At 41.0% G+C, this 24,968-nt stretch overlaps 1 protein-coding gene across 8 annotated transcripts in view; it reads left to right on the top strand.

The window, feature by feature from the left end:
• The window catches only part of LIMCH1 (LIM and calponin homology domains 1), a 181,091-nt gene extending 168,255 nt beyond the window's left edge, over positions 1-12,836 (top strand). For 6 of the 8 annotated variants that reach the window (XM_085322862.1, XM_085322858.1, XM_085322857.1 and 3 more), the window contains 5 exons: positions 1,450-1,573; positions 2,974-3,060; positions 5,309-5,417; positions 7,160-7,262; positions 9,822-12,836. In XM_085322862.1, coding sequence (XP_085178988.1) covers positions 1,450-1,573; positions 2,974-3,060; positions 5,309-5,417; positions 7,160-7,262; positions 9,822-9,847 — 449 coding nt within the window. In that variant the 3' untranslated portion in view covers positions 9,848-12,836. The remainder of the gene's footprint in view (positions 1-1,449; positions 1,574-2,973; positions 3,061-5,308; positions 5,418-7,159; positions 7,263-9,821) is intronic. The other 2 variants (XM_085322865.1, XM_085322859.1) reach the window with 1 other exon arrangement.
• The last annotated feature ends 12,132 nt before the right edge of the window (positions 12,837-24,968 follow it).

The raw sequence follows: 24,968 nt of genomic DNA, 5'->3' as shown, positions 1-24,968 counted from the left end.
TAAGATGAATAGATTATTTTAAGCTCTCATAAATATTGCTCTTCTTTGAATGTAGGCATGTCCCCAAAGCATTGTTTTCAGGAAGAGTCATCCTAAATAAATGGGAAATTCACTAATTTAGAACTGTTATCTAATGCAAGTGAAAAGTGCAGAGTAATTAAGTACAACTAAAGGTAAGGAGCAAATATAGGTTTTGAAATTGAGTTTTAGATCTGTCTTTTCCATTTAGCAAAAAAGTTAATGATTCTAAAAAACGAGACCAGTCTATGAATAGAAAAGGTTTCAGTGTTATTACTTGCTCAAAACTTGCTACAAACTCAGTTTATAAAACTTAAGACAGTTTGTTTACCCTGACACAATTTTAYTGTACCCTTAGTGCTTTGGTTAAAGGTTGCTCAAATGGAAAAAAGCAAAAGATACTGCGCAGCAATCCATCCTTGTAGATCTGTAGTGGTGATTAAGCAAGCTTCAAAGATTTGACAGTTTTAACTTTGTCTGTTAATCAGGCTTTTTTCTAGGTCCTCTTCAGCAACTTACTCCCTTATCAGTGTGCTACTTCTTTCTTGCCCCTTGATTCCTTGTCCCTGCTTTGTCCTTATGTCCTGAAATAGTCAAGAATGGTGGGTTTTCTTTTGTCTTGATGACATCTGAAATAGGTAACATGTCTTTGACAGGCCTGCTAGAACTTTTCTTCTCCTCTAACCCATCTGGTTGGTGCATCAGTAGGTAAGGCTCTCCCCAGGCAGCAATTTGTCTGGCAGGATGCTCGTAGCTCTCCTCTTGGAGATGGGGTGTCCTGGTTGCCTGGGTGTCACAGTTGGTCACACATTGCTGAGAGGTCATTACTGTCCCTGAGCTTTATGCACTCATGTGAGACATAAAAGGAAATTAAAAGAGAAGACGACTGTTTATTAATAGGCTTATGCAGAATAGTGACTATGCTTCCTTTCTATTAAGTCTTGAGAAGTTTGGATCCCCAGGCACTGCAGGAAGGTTACCTCTTCGATGCTTATTCCTTATGACAGAAATACTCAACAGCTACTCAAGGATAGCTGCTTGGCTCACCTTTCCACTCTGAGACCCAGCAGCAGTGCAAGTGATGTAAATGTGAAGGTAATACAGTAGAAGTTTCTACCACAAAGGCCTTCTGGAGCAGCAGAGCCCATCTTTGTGTGGGTTTTCTGAGAACTTCTCTTTGAGTACCAGCACTTTCAGATGGGTGCGGGTTATCTGAGGGGGGGGATAGGCATGTGCAAGTACAGCACTATGTGTAGTTGATAGCTCCTGCGGTCCTCCTCGTCTTATGTGAGTCCAGAAAATTGTCTTGGCTTAGTTCTGACTTCCACATCTTGTGTTYCCTGTATGGTGTGCCGATGCGTATGCTGATTTATAAATATTCAGAGAGACATTTTGCCATAAGTGTTGAAGTCACCCCACCTCTCATTTCAGATGTCTCGTGGAACCAGCAGCTGCTAACCAAACAGTCCCCGCAGCGCGCAGATGACATGAGGCAGAGAACGTCCCTGGGTCAGAGCATGGGCCTGCAGGCTAACTCCACAGGAGAAAAGAGGAGGTGAGAATGCAAAATAAAGATTTGTGCAAAGTTTGAGAAGTTCTCCTATCTCTGTTCTCCCTTCTATTGCTGCTCAGCATGCTTCAGAAGTTAAATTTCCTTGGCTCATATTTGAGTAATCATGCATTGAGCAGATATTTTTAATTCCTGACTTTCCCACCAAGTCTACTAACTTCCAGGTGCTTCATTTTTCATTACTGATTCCCCAGTAACTAACTTCATTAGGAAGCACACCCCTTACTTGCCAGTATCTCTCTTTTTTCTTCAGCTCTTTGAACACTCATCTATGTAACCATTTATGTACTTTGTTTTAACTGCTTAAAGCAAACATTTATAGCTAGTAAGTGGATAAATATCACACTGGCTGTGAATATCTACTAAAATCTGCCCCACTGAAGTGAGTATCTAAGAACTTAGTTTCCCAGTTTCTAAACCCACATTAGTGTTGCATTCCAGTTCTTTAAATATTATAACATTTAAAAGAAAATATATAGAGATTAGTTTCTGCTGTAGATTTTGATGAGGTGTTCTTCTTCTTTGCCTTGTGTTTTTGGCAGTCATTGCTAATGGGTAATGACAATTCTTTTAGTAAACAAGAGAGGGATTTGCCTAATATTTGCTCAAAAGCATATTCATGCAATGAGAAAGGAACATCTGTTTTCGTTAACATATGTATGAACAGTCTCCTGCAAAATATGTGCTACTCTATGAGGCTTGTATTCTGTCAAAACAAATGTAGATTGAAGATCTACAGATTCTGGGATTATTGAAGATCTGAGATTCTGGTTACCTACTCCTCATAACAAACTACTTCTGTATGTTTGAGAAATTGCTATATGACCTGTAAACAGCCATAAGCTGTGAGAGGTTGAATTTCTGGTGACAAAAACCATGCATGTTTTTTTTCACTGAATTCTTCCAAGGCATAACACATGCAGCTAGGAATAAGCCACTCTTCTGTGCTGAKAGCTTTGTTTTTACTCAGTTAAGGGTACACACTCTCAGTCAGCTACCCCACATCTGCTCTACCTGTGTGTTTCTGTGCACATTCAGTGTGCACTGGCAGAGTACAGGTGTTGTGCTTTGGYTTATTGCTCCTTCATCACGGTGTGAGACAAACTGTGCTCATAGGCGGGTAGGAGTCTACCTGGGGATGATTACCTTGTGAGTTATCTTTATTAAGCAATACTAAGCAAATCAGGACTCTGAACTAAAAAATGTGCATCTGTTTTTCATTCTATCAATAGCAGTGAACAGCTAATTAATACTTTGTTTTGCTGTTAAATTAGATCTTTAGAGCTGGAAATCCTGAAACCCATCAGCCAGAATTTCTCAGTAAAAAAACTCTGGTTTTATTTGTTCTTCAGCTATTACAATTCTTTTTCTCCCCTGTATTTTAGGGTAGGCTGTCATGAGAATTTCCGATCTGGGCCGTCATCTCCCTGCTCTCCTGCTGCTCCAAGTCACTCGCCCAACAGGTACAAAAGGTCAATAAGGAATTTTGCAGACTGAATACGTCTCCGAGTCACTGGTGAACTGCTGCAGTGTAAATCACATTAGTGTTATGTAGATGCACTATTAATACCTCTAAATGTTGCAGTTTATAACCATCCACAAGTAATATATAGAGCTCCCTCTCCTGTACTTCCTGCCTACTTCAGCAGTCAGTACTATTATGCTATAAAATAACACAGTTCAGAAAGCAGCTGCAGAACTCTGCTTGGTCATTGAAATCTCACAGGGATAATGCAAGCCCCAGACAAATTAAGCAGTTAAGTGTGAGCTTAGATCGCTTAAGCCGAAGGATGTTGTCTCTGTAGCTCAATGTGAATAGTCGCATGCTCATGAGTAAGATACGTTCTGTTGGCTTCAGAGCTGCCATCCTGGCACAGACTGGAGAAGACTGTTTGTTTGAAATGCATACAAACCATAGGACTTTTCTACTGCAAAGTTTAATTACATAGCAATTGCATCTATCTGTGTGTTAGACATACAGTATATCCTGCCTAGAATTAGAAAAGTTGTCAAATGGATTCTTGACTGTGAATTTCTCTAATCTCTCCGCTGTACAAAGTCAATTATGATTCATAAGGAGAAAATTTTTGGTTTCAAAAATTCTCAGTTGTCTTCAGATTTTTGAACTTTTGTTCAACTTTTAGATGAAATAATCAAAGTCTAACATTTAAGACTGGCTCTGAAAGTTCTCAGGAGACTGACATTTCAGCAGTTACTGATTTAAAAAGAATTAATTTCCAGAATTCCAGAAGACCTAAAAAAGATTTTGCTTTCCTTCTGTTTTTTWAAATTTTCCTACATTTGTGCTAGTCTCCTAGAGATTTGATTCTTTCAGGCACTGGGCTGTTCGGATTTCAATGAGATACATGTTACAGCTCTAGACAATAACTGTAGCCTGGTTGAATCACCAGTGATTTTAGCATACAGATATGTTAAAATTGGATAATTTATTAAATAGAGTAATATCATAGAACCCAGAAACCATAGCAAGATTTTATTCTATTTAAATAATATTTTCTTCAGGTTTAATAGCAAAGCTCTTTTTCCAATGGCATTAGCATTGACATGAAACTACTGACAATTTTTTTGTGAACAGTTCTTCTGTTTTTGCTAATTGTAGATTCAGTTTTGGTAGAGTTGCAGATCATTTCTTGCTACATGTAGCTAGGCATGATAGCTACTTCATACTGTTTAGCAGCTATATCCTGATCTGAGTCCCTTTTCCAAGATCTTTTGCTGAAATAGATCTTAGGTTTGGAAATAGKAGGTCAGATATAGTTCATTCCCCCAGTTAAGCATAGGAAAACTTCTCTTTCGTRTTCCAAAATGCTTATTACTTGATTCAGTTCTTTAACTTGTCCTTATATGCTGATAGTGGGGAAGATGTGAAGAAAAAGGTGAACTCAAGAATAATGCAAAGAGGGATAGGAGTAGAAGGCTTGTGGTGGTAGGAGAGGAGAAAAAAACAGGGAGGTTACTCTAGGAGGAATATTGAGAATAGAGCAATAAGAAAAGACAAGACAAGATCTGCCTGTGCTGTCAGTGTATGTGATGCAATAGAAAATGATGGTCTCGGAAGTGACAGTGTGATATTAGATTGGAGCAAGGACAATTTCCTGGTTGTAATARATCTTTGTGCTGCTTCTGCCTAAGAGGAATAATGGGGATGTCTGCTCCCTTCCCCTTCCTTATTTTTTTAAGAAAAATATTTGGCTTCCTTATCATGATACAGTCTAAATTTGTGTCTGTTGGTGACTTATGCTGTTGCTGAAAAAACTTAAAGGGAGACATTGTAGCTTGCTCCATGTCAATGCAGTTACACTGCTACCMTTAACTGAGGCAACAAGCTTATTAGGGTTTGAGAGATGCATGCCCACCTTCTGCCTTGCAGTAAGCAAACGTATTTGCAAACAATTTGGAAAAAATCCAGACCAAGAATCTGGTATTTCTATGCCTCAATCATCCAAAGGGATTGTTAAATTCTTCATTTAAGGCCCTATGTTTCAAACATTCCAAAATGCTTTCTGCTGGTCACTCGGCTCATGTGAATATCTGCTTTGACTGCTGTGTCACTCGCGGCATTTGGGTAATCCCCAGGGCTGCCTCCCTTCCCTCCAACACGCTCCTTACTCTCAGCATGTATTCCATAATCCTGTGTAAACATTTGGCTGTGCTTTAGCATAAGTTGCCATTCTGTTTTTTTAATGTTTTGTCTCCTAGATCTGTCAGCGGAAAGAAGCTTTGTTCTACCTGCGGGCTTCCCCTGGGAAAAGGAGCTGCCATGATTATTGAAACACTTGGTCTTTACTTTCATATTCAGTGCTTCAGGGTAAGTCTAGTTTTGTGACCTCTTACAAAAAAATCTCAGGTCATGGCACAGTGTGAGCAGTGAGTACATTGTGGTGTCTTGTTTTGAAATGAATAAGGAGAGGAGCAAGTGGCTGGCATTTTGCTATGTATGTTTGTTTGCAGAGAAGTGAAAATAATGCAAGTAATGTGTTATTTTCTTTGTCAGCCATGTTACTGATCTAAAACCTGTGAATTAGCAAGCAAAGTCAGCTTCCTAACTTACAGAGATCTGAGGCATAGTATAATTAAACAAGGGCAAGTGCAGAGTCCTGCACCTAGGGAAAAATAACCCTAGGCACCAGTACAAGCTGGGGGCTGACCTGCTGGAGAGCAGCTCTGCAGAGAAGGACCTSGGAGTGCTGGTGGACAAGAAGTTGGCCATGAGCCATGTGCTCCTGTGGCCAAGAAGGCCAATGGTCTCCTGGGGTGCATTGGGAAGAGCGTTGCCAGGAAGTTGAGGGAGGTGATCCTGCCCCTCTACTCAGCCCTGGGGAGGCCTCATCTCGAGTCCTGTGTCCAGTTCTGGGCTCCTCAGGACAAGAGAGACATGGAGCTACTGGAGAGAGTCCAGCATAGGGCTACAAAGATGATCAGAGGGCTGGAGCACCTGCCCTACGAGGAACGGCTGTGAGAGCTGGGCCTCTTCAGCCYGGGGAAGAGAAGACTGAGGGGGGATCTGATCAATGTGTTGATCAGCATCAAGTACCTGAAGGGAGGGTGTCGAGGGGACGGGGACAAACTCTTTTCAGTTGTCCCATGTGACAGCATAAGAGGCAATGGGCAGAAATTGAAGCACAGGAAGTTCCACCTGAGCGTGAGGGGGAATTTCTTCACTGGGAGAGTGACAGAGCACTGGAMCAGGCTGCCCAGAGAGGTTGTGGAGTCTCCTTCTCTGGAGATCTTCAAGGCCTGCCTGGATGCAACCCTGTCTAACATGCTCTAGGTGACCCTGCTTGAGCAGGGAGGTTGGACTAGCAGATCTCCAGAGGTGCCTTTCGTCCTGAATGATTCTGTRATTCTATGATTTCCCAGTTGCACTTACAGTTTCCCAAATATAAAGTCAGTTACCTTATGATTTTATCACTCTCAAAAACTCCTCTCCCATTTTTGATCTGATCCATGGTCCAACTTGGAAAGTTTTCACTAAGTARTGTCTTCCAAAATTTTTTTATCTGATCGTGTATTCTGAAAATGTGCTCAGCATTTTCGTTATCTTCAAAGGTGTGTCTTTTTGCTTTCCCTGGAGCTACAAACACAAATATTTCATGACTATTCCTGAGTGTGTAAGTCAGGAAACAATAAAATATAATGTAGTCTAGAGAATTCAGAAAGTGCCCATTTTGACTAACTCAGACCAATTGGTATTAGATGTTCCTGTAGCCACTTTCATTTTTGGACCAAACTAAACCTCTGGCCTTTTTAAGCTTTGTCCTGCACAAATGGGCTGGCTCCAGAATGCAGTGTCAAAATCAGGTGTCCCTTAAAATCAGTAGATTTCACTTCTATGTAAGTGGAGACCACTGAAATCTAGTTCTAAATACTACTTACTCTTTAAAACTTTCATCTCCTTGCAGTGTTCCTCACACAGGAGTATGGGTTGTGTTGTTTGCTTGTATTTCCTCACCATTGCAGTACTACCGAAACTAGAGTCAGAATTTGGGGAGAGCTGTGACGGGTATTAGCACACGCTCTCTCTTACTTTCTCTGTTCTTCGTCTGACAGTGTGGCATTTGCAAGGGACAGCTGGGAGATGCAGCAAGTGGCACAGATGTCAGGATTAGAAACGGTCTTTTGAATTGCAATGATTGTTACATCCGATCCAGAAGTAAGTACCAGATCTTGTCCTGAAGAAGCTGGATATTCTGTTCTGATTTCACAGTGAACTCTAACAAAACTGTTGTCATGATTTTAACAGCTGGGCTTTATCCTCCTGCTCCTGGAAGAACTATGTTCTCCCTTATGCCCAAAAGGCTTTGCCACTGTTCCCCTTTCCATGCCATTTCAATCATCTTCTCATCCCTCATCCAGGTCCRTTAAACCTTGCCCAAGAGATCATTGTATTAGACATAAGCATAGTTCCTGTGCATGAGTCTGGATGTCAGCACTGTGCACTGGTATTGCATGTCCTGGAGACTGGGATMTGCCCCCTCGCAGGAGGCAGTGTAGGTACCACTACTAGGCCTAGGACTATGGGCCTTGTTTGGAGAAGTTCCTATCGTTTATGCCTCCAAGCCTCCATTTGCAGAGAAGAATAAGGAAATTATCAGCACCCTTTTGTAACTTAATATAATGAGTTCCTGCAGTGGGATCCCTAGGCGTGTTCTAATTTGCTACAAGTTTTGAAGAACAAGCCAGGAAAAAATTTGATACATTTTTCTGCCTTAGAGTAAGTCAGTTGCTGGTCCTGGATTCCCGTGACTGAGAGCAGCATACCAGAGCATTTCAGCTTCACCCCAATGTCACCAGTGTGATGAGATGGGCAGTGCACATGCTGTCTTTCTATTATGTGAAAAGGGGGAAAGCACAGGAAAAAAGAAACTCTGAAATTATAGTCTTCCTGTAATAAGTTACTGTTCAATGTATTCACTGCCCACGTTTGTGATTGATAAGTTGGGATATAGAGCTCTTCTCACCTATTTTTTTCTTTTCCCTCCCTCAAAATCAAGCTGATTCGTGTTTGCTAGTAGAAAAATAGGGTTTTTTTGTTCTGATTATTTCGTAAGAGAGAGATTTCTCCATCAGCACAGCTAGGGGGTGCTGTTGTATAACCATTTGTTTATCTGGTGAATTCTTTTATTTCTGCTTAGAAATGTTAGCAAATTGTTATTGTTATTTATTTGTCTTCAACACATGTAGAAATAGCTCTTTCTCTCAGCAGGCTCAGAACTACAAACCTTTCTCTTATGGCTGAAGGAACCCTAAAAATGTACATTTCCACTTCTCTCGTACACAAAAAAGACAGGAAAATGATAAAAGTCCTATTTTGCCTCTCTTCTTAATCCTTTCTGCTGAAATGAGTTGAGGTCTCTTTTGACATGATGAAGGCTCCRTTAAATGGGATCTTTATCAGCCTATATGCTGATAAATCTCCCCCTCCATGATTCCCCACAGCAGTGGGGATGGAAAATGCAGCGTGGAGCCAAGTGTTACAACACCTTGTGCTGCAAGGTTTTGCATTTGTGGGTACATAGCACAACAGAAACCAGGCCCATGGCTAACAAACACAGGCGCTGCGGAAATGTACAATTCCTGAATAATATTAATGGCAAGAGGTTTATCTTTTGCAGCTTCTCATGAAAAATCTCAAAATATGAATCAGTAAAGTTAAAGCAGCTCATGTTGACAGCTTCCAAGGAACTGATTTTGATGTTAAGAAACTGTAAACATGTTAGCTGCATGCAGGGGGATTGCTTGTTTTTAACAAAAATCTGCTGGACTCCACATATGAAATGAAGAACAAATTGGTGTGATTTTAGTGTTTCCCCCTTAAGTTCTGGAAGGTCTGATGCTAAATATAATATCAGTTGTTTGATTCCAGAGCTCTTTGCTGCCTGCCCGCTCCTTTGTCTACATCTTGAAACCTTCCCAGCACTGCATGCAATTGATATTCTTCACCGAAGCGAGAATTAATCAATATTGTTTTGGGATGCTTATGGACATCTTGGAGAAATACTTGGCTGCTAAAAGCTTATTTGAAGCTGTGGATGATTTTTTTTTCATAATGAATGTATTATTTCAGAAGCCTTAAGATAAAACATGTTAAAGATTATCTAGTGGTGCAGGGCATATTTATGTTATTTAAATAAAAGTGCGTGGGAGTTTATTGATAGCTTATCTCTCTACATGAAAAGTTCACAATGATAATTATTGAAATGAACTCAATATTCAATGTCAAATGCAGGAATAGTTACAGATTTGCTAGGGTTGAAGTCAAAGGCAAGCAGTAAATTCATGAGATACTCCGTATGGCCAAATAACATCAGGGTTCTGTATTATCACATAACAAAATACAGGCACAGCTAGGGATGACTCATCGGTCGTTTGCTTTACTGTTTTTCCACTGCAGAGCCTATGAGTAAGTATACCTACTTTGTGACTAAATGAAATAAAAGTGAAGGCATTGGCTGCAGTCAGCAATGCAAGGAAAATCCATATGGCATGAAGAATGTTTTCACTAGAGTTATGCTGAATCCTTGTTGCAGTTAGTGCCCCAACTTTGCAGGAGGAAGACAGAAGAAGGAGCGCACAAATGATATATACTTCCAGATGTGGTTCTTGAATTGTAGGGATTGTATGAGGAAAATCTTACCTACTCCGTTGTTTCAGGAGAAACGTTTGTTAAAATCTGTCATCTCATGGCTTKTTTTTGTTTCATTTTATGCAGCTGCTGGGCAGCCAACTACATTGTGACATGACTTTCAGTCCTAAAGACTTATAGGAAGGAACTTTCTTCTCACGTGTCTCAGCTGCCTCCAGACAATCACTTGCAAGAGCTTGCATCCATGGACATCATAGCTCTCATCTCATTTTGAGAAGCTCATATGAAATCGCTACATCTGCTCCTTTAAAACGCAATATGTTTTCCCCCCTTTCTTAAGAAATTTGCAAAATATGTACGATGGTATTTGGTAAGGTATAGCCTAAGTACTATAAAAAAAAATCCCACCTTTTCAGGTATGTTTATGATATTCTGTCTGTTACTTTGTTTGTTTAAAAGTAATAAGAAAATAAAGATGCAATAAACTTGTTTTGTTTTAATATTTCTAGGAATTAAAATTTTAAGTTTACAGAGCCTTTATAGAATATGCCAACTTGAGATGAGAAGTAATTTTAAAATAGTATCTAATCAGTGCATTGAAAAACTAAACACCACAGCACATGACTTCTCTGTTATAACTGAAGCTATAACTTTTTTTTATACAGAGACTAGTTTGATAATACATCCTGTAATTCTGAAACATTTTGTGTTTATATTACCTTCAGTGGAGGGTAGGAGATATACAAATAAATTATTGCACCTTTAGTGATAGGATTTTTTGTTTGTGTACCTCATGTAATGTTCATGACTATAGCTTAATATTCTGTCAAATAAAGATTTCTTCATTAAACCTAAAGACTCCATACCATTAGCGACTGCGAAATTCCCATTAGGAGCAATTGTTCATAATAAAATCAGTATCCTGTGTTGCTGTTAGATTTGATGAAAGGGTGATGTGGGGGAGAGGATCATGAATGACAAGATATAACTGAAATGTGAATCTGTAAGCTGCAGTTTGATGGTATGGTGAACAACTTCTTTTGGTTTGTAAGTCTCCCATGGATGGTCTGAGTTATTCTGAGATCTGCTCGTTCACTTGCGAGTGCTAGGTTTGATTGAAACCGCATGAGAAGAAACCCATGTGGTGGGAGTCTCCTCCCGAGTCCTCACTGGGGTGAATGGTGAATTAGAGTGATGGCCGTGAACCTATATCCCTCCACGCATCCCCCTGGAGGTATGTGCTCCTTGCTGAGGTGCTCCGGCAGTTTGCTGGAACAGCAGGCAGAGCTATGTTAGCTAGGACCTCGCAGTAACCCAGAATAGCTAGAATACACAGACAAGTTGAGGTGATATATTACAATTGTAAAGTATCTCATTTTAGCGGTTCAAAATGCAATTTAAAATGGAGAAATGAACACAACTTATTCTGCCTTAAAAACCATGATAAAACTAAACTAACAGATTTCTTGTTTTATGTATGTGCACATCCATTGTCTATTGATGTGTCAGTAAATGGAAATGACCTGGTTATTGGGGAAGCAATAATTTTGAGTTGTTATGTAGCTAGCAGCTATTTATTTAAATATTAGACAGTTGCTTGCATATGAGTTGCATACCCATGCAAAACTGCTTATCGTTAAAAATACCTGCACAATGTTACCATTTGAGGACATTGTGACTGTCTGCTGGAAGTTACATGTTACTTCCTTAAAACTGTGCCTTAGAAAACGCAAAGCTGTTGCACACAGTCAGTGATGACTCATGGATGCAATAAATCCAAAAAGTTCAAGTCTTTCGTAGGACTTCACTTGGGGAGTATTTAAAAACAAAAAAAAAAAGAAGGAAAATGTTCTGAAAATAAGACAGTGAAGTCCAATATTTTGGTTAACCATTTGCATGATATACTGTTAAAGGTTTTTGATAACCAGGATGTTTACAGTTTGCATGTAGTCATAACATTTTCCTGCAAATAATGCATAACATGGAAATTCAAAAGGATTTTATAAACTACTTTGTACATCTGTATAATTCCATGTGCTGCATTAAGGATATATGAATATATTATGTCTGGGCCTATTTTTCAAACAAGACCTCCTTTAATGCATGCTTGTATGTCTATTTGGTATGTGTCACTAACACTGATTCACACCTGTGATGTAGTTTAGATGTGCAAATCAGTCGCAAGTGTATAAAAAGGTTGGTTGTCACAGACAGAGGTTAGATCTGCTTCTCATTAACTTAGTGGTAGATGCCCAAAGATGTCAGAGGAAGCATGACTGGAGCCAAAATGCATGAGCAAGGGGTGGGGTGGGGGGTGCGCAGCCTTGCAGGTGCTGCTGGGGCTCAGAAGCTGCTTGGAAATTTATCCCAGGGTCTAGCAATTAGATTCATATATGCATGTTGTAGTGGAGTTAATTGTACGCAAAGCAAAACAGAGCAGCATTCTCAGACCGCAATTCCCTCTTCCCAAACACCAGCAGAGAATAATTTTCAAGTTTTCTAAATTGTACTTGCCAGCTACTGTGTTGATGTTTGATTTATTTTTCATTTGGAGTCTTATATGGCAAATTCATTTGGGCTAAGACYTTTTTTTTTYCCCTTTGCTTTCAGTTTAAACACAAATATAATACATTGCTTATCAGGACCTTGGAACTTTGCGCCACAGAAAAAAACATAACGCTTTATCACATTTGAATTACAATGTAAATGTATTTGTTGCAAAAGTGATTTATTATTGCTAAGCAAGTACAATGTATGTAATGGTTTTTAGATGTTTCACAATTTACTTAGCCTCTTAATACTTCAGAGAACCTCAATAAGCACCATAACCCTTCTGTATTTTACTATCCCACTTCCATGGTGCATTTTTTCCTTACTCCTGCTATGTAGTGTTATGATGCAGTTCATCTGTAGTTTTCAGTGAATGTCCTAAAGGTTGGTGAACCGACAGGGGACCATCCTTATATGCATGTCCATTCAAGGATGAGGATTGCTGTCCTAACTGGAGCTAATGTTGAATACCAATTACGCTAATCTTTCCTTTATTTATTCTAAAATGCCTCTGGAAATTAGGAAGACTTGTCTAAAAATGCAGCAGCTTTTATAGTAAATGTACGTTTATAAATAAAAATATTGATTACATTTGGTGAAGTGTTGATTTTGCTTTGTGTAAATAACTTCGCCTTTTGCATGTGATATGTCAGCAAAACTGGATTGCAGGCTGGGTACATCCCAATGGGAAAAGCTTCTGCTTGGGATATGCTGGGCTGAGCTGCAGTCCACGAAGTTTAGCATGTAAAATGAGACAATGTGAGAGCCACACATGAGATGGGGCAATACCCTGTGGATCACTACCATCAGCTGAGATGAGCAGTGACCCAAGTGTGTGTGCGTGCCTGTTGTGGTCAGGGATGAGCAGCACTGGCCAGCTGGGATCTTGGCAGCTCTTGAGTCTGATCCATGGTCCTCAGAAGATTTTCCACTGGCATCAGCACTGTGGTTCAAACTTCAGTTCAACAAAGCGCTTTGTGTTGGAAAGGGAAACGTATGCTTGGTTAATCCCATTCCTAGGTGGCAAAGATCTTTGAGTTTGGCATGTGCTGAAGTGCTTCCCTAAATCTTGAATCTTCAAGAGGGTGCGGCTTCACCCCTAACCAGGAAAAGGTTCATGCCACATTTTAAACTAAGAACTGGCCCTTCCTCTTAATCGGGTGTTCAATGGATGGCCATTTTGGTTTTGAGCCAGATATGCATCTTGGCTGTTGGATGAGTCATGGGGAAGTACTGACAATTTAATCTTTTTAAAGCAGTTTTTTTTATCCTAGTGCCTGGATCACAACTGCCTTAATGGAAATGGTAGTGACATTACATTGTTTTTCCATGTATGTCTCTAGGTAGAGGGCCAGCGTTGCTCTGCTGTAAGAGGTGAGTGAGGTTTCCCAGCACTGCAGAGCCACACTGCCTTCAAGAGGAGCTCCCTGCTGCTGGTGACTGCTGTGAGGCTGGAAGTGGTGGCAGCCAGACAGGTATTTCTGATTCAGCAGCTCTGCACCAAAGTTGCTGGGCATCCAGACAGGTAGGTGCTCCATACAAGACAGGAAAATGGTAGAAATCCTGATTTCCTTTCTTTTCCCCTGGTGTACGTGATCTGGCAGCTCTAACCTTACCAGTGCCATTTGTGATGCTAAAATGGCACCAGTGGGAGCTGTACACCACCTGGACTGATTTAATGCCAAAATATTCCAGCAAACCTTGTAAAAGAGGTATCACATTACCTACCAGCACCTGGAGGGCTGCAAGAGGGACCCTGGAGGAGCACCCTGCTGCAGCTGGGTGAGGGCAGGCCAAAGATKAGCAGCCAAGGGCATACAGCAGAGCTCTGTCCTTCCTCCCACCCTCTCTGGACACGAAGTAGAGGGTTAAACAATAACCCAGAGCCCCTGGGCTAGGGAGGTCTAGGGAGAGGCAACTTGAAGCGAGCTAATTCGCTAGCTCTTTCTCCTTCAGTGCTTTGGTGCAGAGATTATCTGTGAACACAGTCAGCCCCTGGTATCTGTTAGAAGCTCTAGGCACAGGTAATAAACAGTAGTAGTAATAAATATTAGTAGCTTACTCATCTTGTGAGTATCGATCCTCATCCAGACAACTGTCCTTGGTGACAGTTAAAATCAAAGTGCCACCACTGTGTTTAGAAAATTAGCCTTTGGGTATGGTTCTCACTAGCCAGTTGAGCAAGGAAAGGTTTGTTCTCGTACGGGGACGGGTATCCCTTCCTGACAGYGGGAGGCTGGTTAAGCCGTTAATAAACTTTGAGGAGGGGGACTCAGCCTGCTTCCCGCAGATGCAGGCTTGCATCTGCTCTCCTGGAGAAGGTTAGGTAGGTGGAGAAGGCGACAAAATGCTCCATTTCAGAGAGACATCTGCAGGGACAGTCAGAAGGGGAGTGTGGACACTAGGCCTGATCAGTTGACCACCACCTGGCTAGGAAAAAAGAAAATATGCCAGAAAAATACACTTCTTGTAAAACCAAGCAGGACTCCTATGTACTTCTAAAAGCCTCCGGTAGGAATGTAATTTCATCTGAATATCCTGATAAGGGGAAATGACTAAACTGGAAGCCACTSAAGTTTTACAAGTAAAAAGAGTCCAAAACAAAGATAGAAAGTACAGTGTTTTCCTTAGCTGGGCTGTGGCTCTTCTCACAGAATGATGTGGAGTTTGTATTTTGTGGGGTGGCTGTTGTTGTCGTCTTCTTTTTTTTTTTTTCTTTTTTTTGGGGGGGTTAGTTTTCTAAAATCTAGCATGAGCTACACATGTAAGAGGAATGCTTACTCCTCTGCAAGGCTTCAGCTGCTGCTCTGAAGACTGAATACCCCATGCTCTGCAAAAGCAACTATTGGAGCTCCCCTCCCCAGGATATATGGGTTTTAAGCCATTTAGGAGGAAAAAAAATCCATTATTTAAGATAATCTTATGAGTCATTGCTAACTCACCCACAGACTCCCCCTGCTTCGCTGCACAGGACACACTGCTAATTCTTTTAGCTAATGCCACATCCAGGATTCACAGATACATTTTTCTAAGCGAGTAACCTGTTTCTCAAAATACACTGAAGCCATATTTATTCTATTACGGCTGTAGAAATGAGAGTAAAAAATGACAGAAATCCTAATCTTTCCTTGAAATAACAGAATAATCCCAACAAGAAGAAAACAAGATTAAAAAGAAATTCCTTTTCTCTCTCCATTTCATTACAGACATCAAATTGCTCCAACAGCAAGTATAGGAACCGAGACATGCTATCCACATCTTTGGAAAATGTGTGGTAGCTTCTCATGCTGAACATTAGGGCAGAGCATTAGGGCTTGTGGGGCAGGGAATGCCGCAGAAACCTGCCCGGCTGGGTCAAACCTTTCCTTCTAAATAGGTAAACACTGACACCTATAAGAGCAAATGCTGCTTATTCCATAAAAGATGATGTAGCTCTTCAATGCATTCTTTCTTCTGTTTTCTCTTCTTCAGGAACTCACTAAAACACTTGCCGTATGGTAGGTCTGGCATGTGCCTTGTAGCATGATGCTAGTCTGAAAAAAGGTAAGATGACACTGGAAAGAGACTTACAACAGTGTGCTGCTAGCTGATACAATTGCAGGGCTGTTCCCATGGACCAAAGACTTCAACATTAATTTGCAGCTTCATAAAACCACTTTCAAACACTTGAGATGCCACATATCCTTTTAGCATGCACATATATGCTGACAGCAAAGCTGTGAGACACTGGCTGAGGCTGATCAGCTGGTCCAGGTTATCAGTTTTTCCATTTTGTCTTACCCAAAGCTGTTATTGCGCAGAGAATTTGCTACATATACACATGGGCACAGTATAGATGAAAAGCAATTTTGTGTTTCAAGCACATTTAAGACTAATATGCTTTTCCCTATAGCAATGTGTAGAAGTTTTGCAGCAGAATCTGCTCTATTCTCCTTGAAGGAAAGCAGCTGCATTTTTCAAATCTTTTTATAGAAATGAAGTCTTGATTTCTAACAAGACCTTTGCTGATAGGCCTTCTTATTATATTTCTTCTGTAATCGTTAATTAGTATTTTTATATCCTTCAGTGATTGAATAGTGGATCTTAAGTTTATTCTCTGAGTAATATAAAACAATATTTCATTTATAACAAGAAAATACTGTGATAACTGACTTTTTTTTATCTGTAGTAACAAAATTGTTCTACCACAATGCTGTGCAATACTGGGGATGAGTGTCTCCCAGACTCGAAACAACACACAGAGGCTTTCCTTAGCTGAGTCAGAATTGCTACAGCTAGCTGATCTCTTGGCTACTCAATGTTTTATACAGAAGAAGGTGATGTTTACAATTTCATTTGCAAAGATTGCATCATTAAATCACCTTTGCAAGTGACACACTTTTGAGAAATCTTCAAAAGAACCAGAGTCTGAGGAGCTCAGGAGGCTGGACAACCTTTGCTGGACAACCAGTCATTCAGTTCAGCGCATGAGGTGGAGTGAAAGGAGAAAGCCTTTAATTTACACAAGCTGCAGGTCTTCTATGTAGTTAGATTTACTTCCTGGGAAGAAAAAAGAAAAAAAAAAAACCCTCTGTTACTAGATATAGTGACATTTAGATTGCAGCTATCACWTTTTTTTATATACTGATCAAATTTATGTTGATGGTACACTATCTTCGAAACATTTTTTTTATATGCAGCTATATGTTAAGCAGCAGCCCCTTGTCTAGGCAGAATTGATCAAAGTATAGATGCAGMTGAATAGTTTACGATAGAATATTGTCATTCAATACTTGACTTTCTCAATGTCTCTCTGCTTCTTGAATRGTTAAAACATTTGCTTAGTGTATGAATAAAGTAAGCAAACCCATCAATATGTTTCTTTTTGCTGCTCCAACACATTTCAAGAGTGCTAAAGCCACATGTGGCTATTTTCACGCACTTCCAGTTGCCGGTGACTCCCAGGTGTCATTAGCCTGGAGCTGAAGATTTACAGTGAATAAGTTACTGAACAACCACTGAAGTAAAAATTAATCAGTATTAGCTCCTAACAGTTACAGGCAAGGCAAAATTAAGAGGGCAAATAAATCTCCATATATAGAAAAGCTGTAATAAGGAACCAACAGGAACTGCATACCATGACAGAAAAGTGACTTGCATGCAGCACAAGCACTCAGAGGGTGAACAGTGACATGGAAGTTGCAGCATATACCCCTTCTTTTTCTCTGCTGAGACCATTGCTTGCTTCAAAGGCCTTTATCCCCCCCCCAAAAAAAAAAAAAAAAAAAAAAAAAAAAAAAAAAAAAATTAAATATCAAAAAATTAGAGGGTGGATGGGACCTCTGAAGATCATCTAGCCCAATTCCCCTGCTCAAGCAGAGGCACCTAAGCATGTTGCATAGGATTGCGTTCAAGCAGGTTTTGAATATCTCTAGAGAAGGAGACTTCATAACCTCTCTGGGAAACCTGTTCTAGTGCTCCATCACCCTCACATGAAAGAAGTCTTTCCTCATAAGGTGGCACTTCCTGTGTTTCAGCTTGTGCCTGTTGCCTCTTGTCCTGTCACTGGGCACCATGGAAAAAGAGTCCGGCCCCATCCTCTTGACAACCTCCCTTCAGGTATTTGTAGAYATTGATAAGGTTCCCTCTGAGTCTTCTCTCCTCCAGGCTRAACAGGCCCAGGCTCTCTCAGCCTTTCCTCATAGGGCTGTTCCAGTCCTCTGATCATCTTTGTAGCCCTATGCTGGACTCTCTCCGGTAGCTCCATGACTTTCTTGTACTGGGGAGCCCAGAATTGGACACAGCACTCCAGATGTGGCCTCACAAYGGCTGAGTGGAGAGGCAGGATCACCTTTCTCAACCTGCTAGCAACACTCTTCCTAAAGCACCCTTCTTTGCAGTAAGCGCACATTTCTGGCTCATAGTTAACTTGTTCACCCAATTCTCCACCCTGTCCAGGTCTCTCTGAATGGCAGCACAACCCTCAGGTGTATCAGCCACTCCTCCCAGTTTGGTATCATCAGCAAACTTGCTGAGAAGGCCCTCAGTCCCCTYYWYCAGGTCACTGATAAAGAAGTTGAACAAGACTGGAGCCAGGACTGATCCCCCGGGGGACGCCACTAGCCACAGGCCTCCAGCTAGACTCCACGCCGCTGAGGACAACCCTCTGAGCTCTGCCTTTCAGGCAGTTCTCAGTCCACATCATTGTCCACTCATCTAACCCATACTTCCTGAGCTTACCTGCGATGATGTTAAAGTAGACAACATCCCCTGCTCTCCCCTCATCTACCCAGCCAGTCATTCCATCATAGAAGGCTATCGGATTGGTTAAGTAGGATTTCCCCTTGGTGAATCCATGCTCACTGCTCCTGATCACCTTTTCCTCCACTTGCTCAGAGATGTGCAGCAACAGATCCAGGATGAGCTGTTCCATCATCTTTCCAGGAATGGAGGTGAGGCTGATCGGCTAGTAGTTTTCTGGTTCCTCCTTCTTGCCCTTCTTGAAGACTGGAGTGACATTGGCTTTCTTCCAGTCCTCAGGCACCTCTCCAGTTCTCCATGACTTTTCAAAGATGATGGAGAGCGGCCTGGCAACAACATCTGCCAGCTCCCTCAGTACTCGTGGGTGCATCCCATCGGAGCCTATAGATTAGTGGGTGTCAGGTTTGCCTAAATGATCTCTAACCTAATTCTCCTTGACCAAGGGAAAATCTTCYGTTCTCCAGACTTTCTCTCTCATCTCCAGGTGCTGGGATTCCTGAGAGCTGGCCTTAGCAAAGAAGGCATTCAGTAACACTGCCTTCTCTTTATCTTTTGTCACCAGGGCCCCCGCCCCATTCAGTAGTGGGCCCGCATTTTCCCTATTCTTCCTTTTGCTACTTATGTATTTGAAGAAGACCTTCTTGTTGTCCTTCACATCCCTTGCCAGAGTTAATTCCAAATGGGCCTTAGTCTTCCTCATCGCAACCCTGCATACTCTGACAATGTTCCTATATTCCTCCCAAGCGGACTATCCCTTTTTCCACGATCTGTGTACCTTTTTCTACTTCTTGCGTTTTACCAGGAGCTCCTTGCTCATACATGCAGGTCTTCTGCCCCTTTTGCTTGACTTCTTACTCATAGRAATGCATTGCTTTTGATCTTAGAAGAAGCAATACTTGAATATTAACCATCTCTCTTGAACGCGCCTTCCTTCTAGCACCTCCCATTCCAAATTCCTGTTGATCATGAGCTGTGTTTGGGTAGAGTCTGTTCCCAATGGTGGCAACGTGCTGTGGCAGTGCCTATGGAGCATTTTGCTTGTCGCAAGATAGCACAGGTCGGGACAAAGCATGCATCTTTTACTGGAGCTTGCTGTCATCACCTGCTGAAAAAGTTTCTTTTTTTTCTTCCCTCAGATGCCAGAGGTTCTGCTTTTCAGACAGAAATTCTTATCAGTTGATCAATACCGTACTTTTAATTGCTTGTTGTGCATTTTCAGTTAGAAAGARGGGCTGTAAATAAACACAGCATTCGCCAATAAACTTTGGAAAGCTKCATGCAAACATGGCAGACACAGGCTGCAATGGGACTCCTGCAGAAATATGTAAATAATAGGCTGATTGAAGCAAGCCAAATGTGGAGAAGCACACTGTTCTGACAGTTTTTATTAAACACTTTTGATTTGCAAAGCAAATGTAAAAAGCTGTATTTCTCCCCAGTCTATCATAGTACCTTTCATCATGGAAATAAAATATATTCTTCAATACTGTTTTATTTATTTACATTTTTAAGGAAAGATCTCTCTGTTTTTAGGATACTGGACTTCACTTTGTGTACCAATGCCAATTACTTTGTTTGTATTGCAGTAACACAAATAAAATATGTGGACAAGGTTTTGAATCATTTTGAATCCCACGTTACCTGAGTGCCCAACCTCAGGAACCTGTGAACAGCCTGACTTTCAAGAATGGCTGATTGCATGYCCCCAGGTAAGCAGACATCTTTGGCAGATCTCAGGTTAGGTATCTGGAGCCACTGGTCATGTTTAAAAGCACTAATATCTAGACTTGGTTCTTTCGATGTCTCAAATGTATTTCAAGTAGCACTAGAAGAAAAGGCAGGCTGAAATCTGTGGGGTATTTCCTGGTCAATATGTTTAATAAGGAYTTCTGCTTACAAAGCCCATCATTACCATAAAATTGTAAAGCTCTTTGCAATGATTGGTTGATTAATATTTAAAAAACAATCCTGTGAGGCAGAAAAATATTATTATATACCTATTGCCAAATGAATAAAATGGAATGTGCAAACTAATTTGTCCAGATAAAGAATGTTTAGCTAGCATATATAATTTAGACTACAACCTGCGTGGGCTGTGCCAATAAGAATGTTAAAATTTGGTRTAGACAGTAAAAAATGAGAAGAAACAAAGTGTGCATTTAAGAGCTATTGTGATCGGAGTCTAGAGACCGCAGAGCTCAAAAAGACTTGGATGGTCCGGGTACCGCAATAAAAGTCACTGCAGCAAGAAGCCCACCAGGCGTGGAGTCAGCTTGTCTGGAAATTAGGTGCATTAACAGGCCGGGAGCTTTGCCCTGACTCAGCTCAGCTGCCAGGAGTTGGTCTAGCAGGGCTGGAGCCAGCCCCAGCACTGCTGGGCAGGCTGCGGTTATTCAGGCACAGACCGGCTGCTGTCTTGGCTGATCAGGTCCTACGCTTGGAGGTGAAACTAAAGCTGAATCCTTCCATTTATTTATTTATTTATTTATTTTATTTTTTGAGAGGAAAGAACAGCAAGAGGTGTTCCCTTTCTGGAAGAAAGCAGATTTAATGACTGTAAACAAAAGCTGGTTGTGAGTGATGCCTGCTTCAGTGCCTTATCGAAGAGGGGGTTTRGATGCTTTAAGTCTCTCTCTAAGGGCAAGGCTTCTTAGCTAGAAGACATTAGCTTAGTTTCCCAAGCCTAACCTACGGTGAAGGAGAGCTGGCAACACCTGTATGGCTGTTTCTGCAGCAGTATTTGCGCCTCCCATCTGGAAAGTAACGGCTATGTGTTATTCTAGAAAAACAAAGGTGAAATTTCATTTTCCACTAAAAATCAATATACTGGGAGCAGAGGTGAAGAAAGCATTTTTGTTTTTTTGACTGAGCTTTGGTGCTAGATCATCTTCTCCAGTTAATTATACAGTTTCCTGAGTGTATGATCCAAATGGTCTTCATCCTTTGAAGTTGGTTACGCTATATGACATGTATTTCATGATGCTGAGACATGTCAGGATATGCCCCAATCATTCAGAGCCCCAGAAAGCAGGACTTGACTGGTGGTGAGGAAAAGCTCACAGCTGGCTAGGGAGAAGCCCAAAGCTACTTATGGATGGCACAAGGATGTGGAAGTCTGAAAACATTCTGCTTTAATGATTAGACCCACTCATCCAGGATCAATATCATAAAAATAATTTGCAAAAATGCTGCCTGTCTTCTGCACTGAGGGTTTAACATATAYTCCAGAAAAAGCATCCACTATTTATTTTGGAGTGTGGCAGATGTTGCATGATAGCATTTTCTGAAAGGAGCTAACTGATGGAAGAGGATAGTATAAGGTTAAAAGGATAATTTCATCTCAGTGAATGCACTAGATGTGAGCAAACAAAATTGTCTGCTTCTCAAAAGATTTTCGGATTTGTGTTCCTACTTTGAGTCACACCAAGCGTTGTGATGGTGACTGCTGCTATCCAGCTTAAGGACCGAGGCACTTTGTAAATCAAATTTCAAGGGAAGAGATTGCCTGGAGAAACCTCCTTGTTGTGGAGTCACAAGCTGTCAGAGTTTATTAGCATTATGTTACTAGAGTAAAAAGCAAAACAAATTAAGATGTTTAACAGCTGAAATCTGAAACAAAAKTGTGTTTAATATTGAAAATCTTGTTAACATATTTTCAGGCTTCCCTTTTCCTAGATATTAAATCTTGGTGTGTGTTTGCAAGTATCTTTTYATCACACCTAGAGCAAACTGACTGTAGGAGGCTAAGAACTGCTACACACAACATATGGTAAGACCGGATATTTCAGCCTTGCTGTTGCGTTCACTCTGAATTCAAAGGACTGTTCAGTGGCTCTGTGTTACAGGCAGCACACAGCGACAAACGTGAGGATTTTAAGGAAAACTGAAGAAGCAGCACAGCTGGAATTCTCCATGTGCACAGGATGGCAGAGCACATTACATTAATGACAATGGTCCTAATTCAAGATTACATGTGCTTTAGCTTTTAATGTAAGGGCTAATTTGAACTCCCAAGCTGGTTTTTCTTTCGCGTTGGCTCCCACAATGAAAGAACCATTAAGGCTTAGTGATCTTCTAAGACTCTGCTTCCAGCAGAAAATTGGCTCCTTTTCCTTGGACACAAGACCAATTTTTAATTGAATTTCAAGAGATGATGGATGTTGTACTTTATTCCAAGTCTATATGCTAAATTAACAAGGCTGTCTGCTTAGTTTCCTCTTTTGAAACCACACTGAGATGAGTTTCTGCTAATTCTCTTATACAGAGCATTAGACATGTGAACCAAGTTCTTATTCAAGAGTTGAAACAGATGTTTTTGCCAAGGTTATTACTTTGGATAATAAATTGTTACTGTGAGGCAGGGACAATAATTTGCTTTCTGAAAAAGGCTTACAAGCTGAATTATTTCAATTTGATGAGTAAAAATAAAACTAACTGTATCATATATTTTCACCAAAGTATTATTAATTAACACTTAAAATGTCTATCTTGAAGTAGGGGTTATCCCATTCCTTCTGCACATTTGGTCATCTGATTTTTCTGCATATTCACTCTGGTTACTTAACAGGTAATGAAAAGCCCTACATAAACTATACAATATGCTTAATTTGAGTAAGTTTATTTATCCAACTTTTTACTTGTTAACAGATGTCATTGATAAGTTAAATGTTTGTTATTACGAAATATAGAAAACTGCCATCAAAACAAATGCTCTTCTTAACTCCAGACTGCAGTAACATTGCAGTAACATTTACATAGAAACATTGATAAAAACAATTTAGAGTGAAATTTGGGGCTGAATGTAGATAATTTAAAATTCTGACTGACTTGGGAAAAAATGTGAACGAGCTCTATTTAGTACATACACAGTTGTGTATCAGTAGAAGCCGGGCTGCATCTTGAAAATATTAGGGCAGGCAAAAGGGAGCCCTTATTTTTTCTAAAAGGATGGACAGAATTGCCTGAAAAAGACTGCACCTGCAGCTGGGAACAGCTTTGCATGTACACTTAGTCTTTCCAAACAGGAGCATTTAAAAGCGATCCTATCTGAAATTTAAAGTGCCCCAGGATAGCCATAAGCTGTCCTAATGATGCCAGCTGCCACYGTAGGGCCACCTCTGGCGAGGATGTGCCCGCTGCACGGAGCAGCAGTGCCACCCGAGAGCCAGCCCTTCCCACGCGGCTTCGCAGCAGCGCCGGATGCAGGAGCAGCCAGGCATGCCGCGGGTCACTCCATCCCGCTCTCCCCAGAGGCATCGCTGGCGGCCACGGTGCCACCAGCAGGAGCACGTCCTGGCTGGCCTCAGTGCTGGGTGGGCTTTCAGAAGCAGGGAGGCTATTCCATGGTCGGGCCGGCCACCATCCCCAGAGTATTTAATTTCAGTGCAGCGTGCGTCCCTCGCCCTGYGCTGCGCAATGCTCCTGCAGGCTGGGTGATGTCTGTCACGTCATCTTAGATATGCAGCTTTTCCTAGGAAGCAGCATAAGCCAAGACTAGGTATTTGCATAACTATTCATATTTGTATACCTGCTTGGGGAACTTCCAAATTGCAAAGAAATAAATAATCTGAATAATTCCCTGCAAAATAATAAATAACACTTGCAAGCGAATTATTCCTAGTTTTGCAGAACAGGTTGTATGGTTAAGTTATGTCTGACAGGAGAAGTCATCCTACAAATCATTATCTCAGACAAGTATTTTTACTCTTTAAATATCTGAGTAATTCAATTGTGGGATTAATAGAATAATATAACACATTTAGCATAATCRAATAACGTCCTTCCTACAGGTGTTACAGTATAATCATTCTTTGGAAAAACATGTTGAGGTCTTTAGACAGATGTGATTATATTACCTAACAGTAGTCCATAACCAGTAGTCCAAAAATAACAATAAAATGCCAGTTCTTTCTCACAGCCTTGTACCTCAAATATATTTCAGTCCTAACCTGTGTCAGACACGAGTTTGATGTCATGGGTGGAAAAGGGGGATCCAAATATTCACAGCAAGCAGAACTGACAGTGTTCCAGGAGGAAGAAGCATTTTGGCATTCATAACTCTGGCAAACAAACAAGCAACACATAAAAGTGGATTCGGTGCACAAYATGGTTCTGGATTGGGCATCACCTTGAGCCTCACAGCCATTTCTAGGTGGATGGAGCATGTGATTGCTTTGAAAGAAGAGACTATTGTTATATAGAGGAATAAATTGCATTTCTAGTGCACCTGCCTCTGAGAAGTATTCAATACACTTCAAAGGAGAGAGGTCTCAGCTCTTACTTCTCTGCAGAAGAATTTAGGAGGCAGGTCAGAATGAGGCAGAAAAGCATCTCCCCACCTTTGCATGCTAGGATACTCCCAGATAAAGTCTGTACTCTTTTTGCTTGAAACTGCCAGACAAAGGGAGTCTAAGTGACTCTCTGACACTCTCTTAACAAAATATATCCCTCTTTGACTAATTTATTATTGGGCAGAAGAGGTGA

This window comes from Rhea americana, unplaced genomic scaffold (assembly GCF_003343005.1).
Source record: "Rhea americana isolate MKP2758 unplaced genomic scaffold, rheAme1 scaffold_8, whole genome shotgun sequence".
In the NCBI taxonomy this organism is placed as follows: domain Eukaryota; kingdom Metazoa; phylum Chordata; class Aves; order Rheiformes; family Rheidae; genus Rhea; species Rhea americana.
Note: the sequence above shows the minus strand (reverse complement) of the source record. Positions and strands in the feature narration are given on the sequence as shown.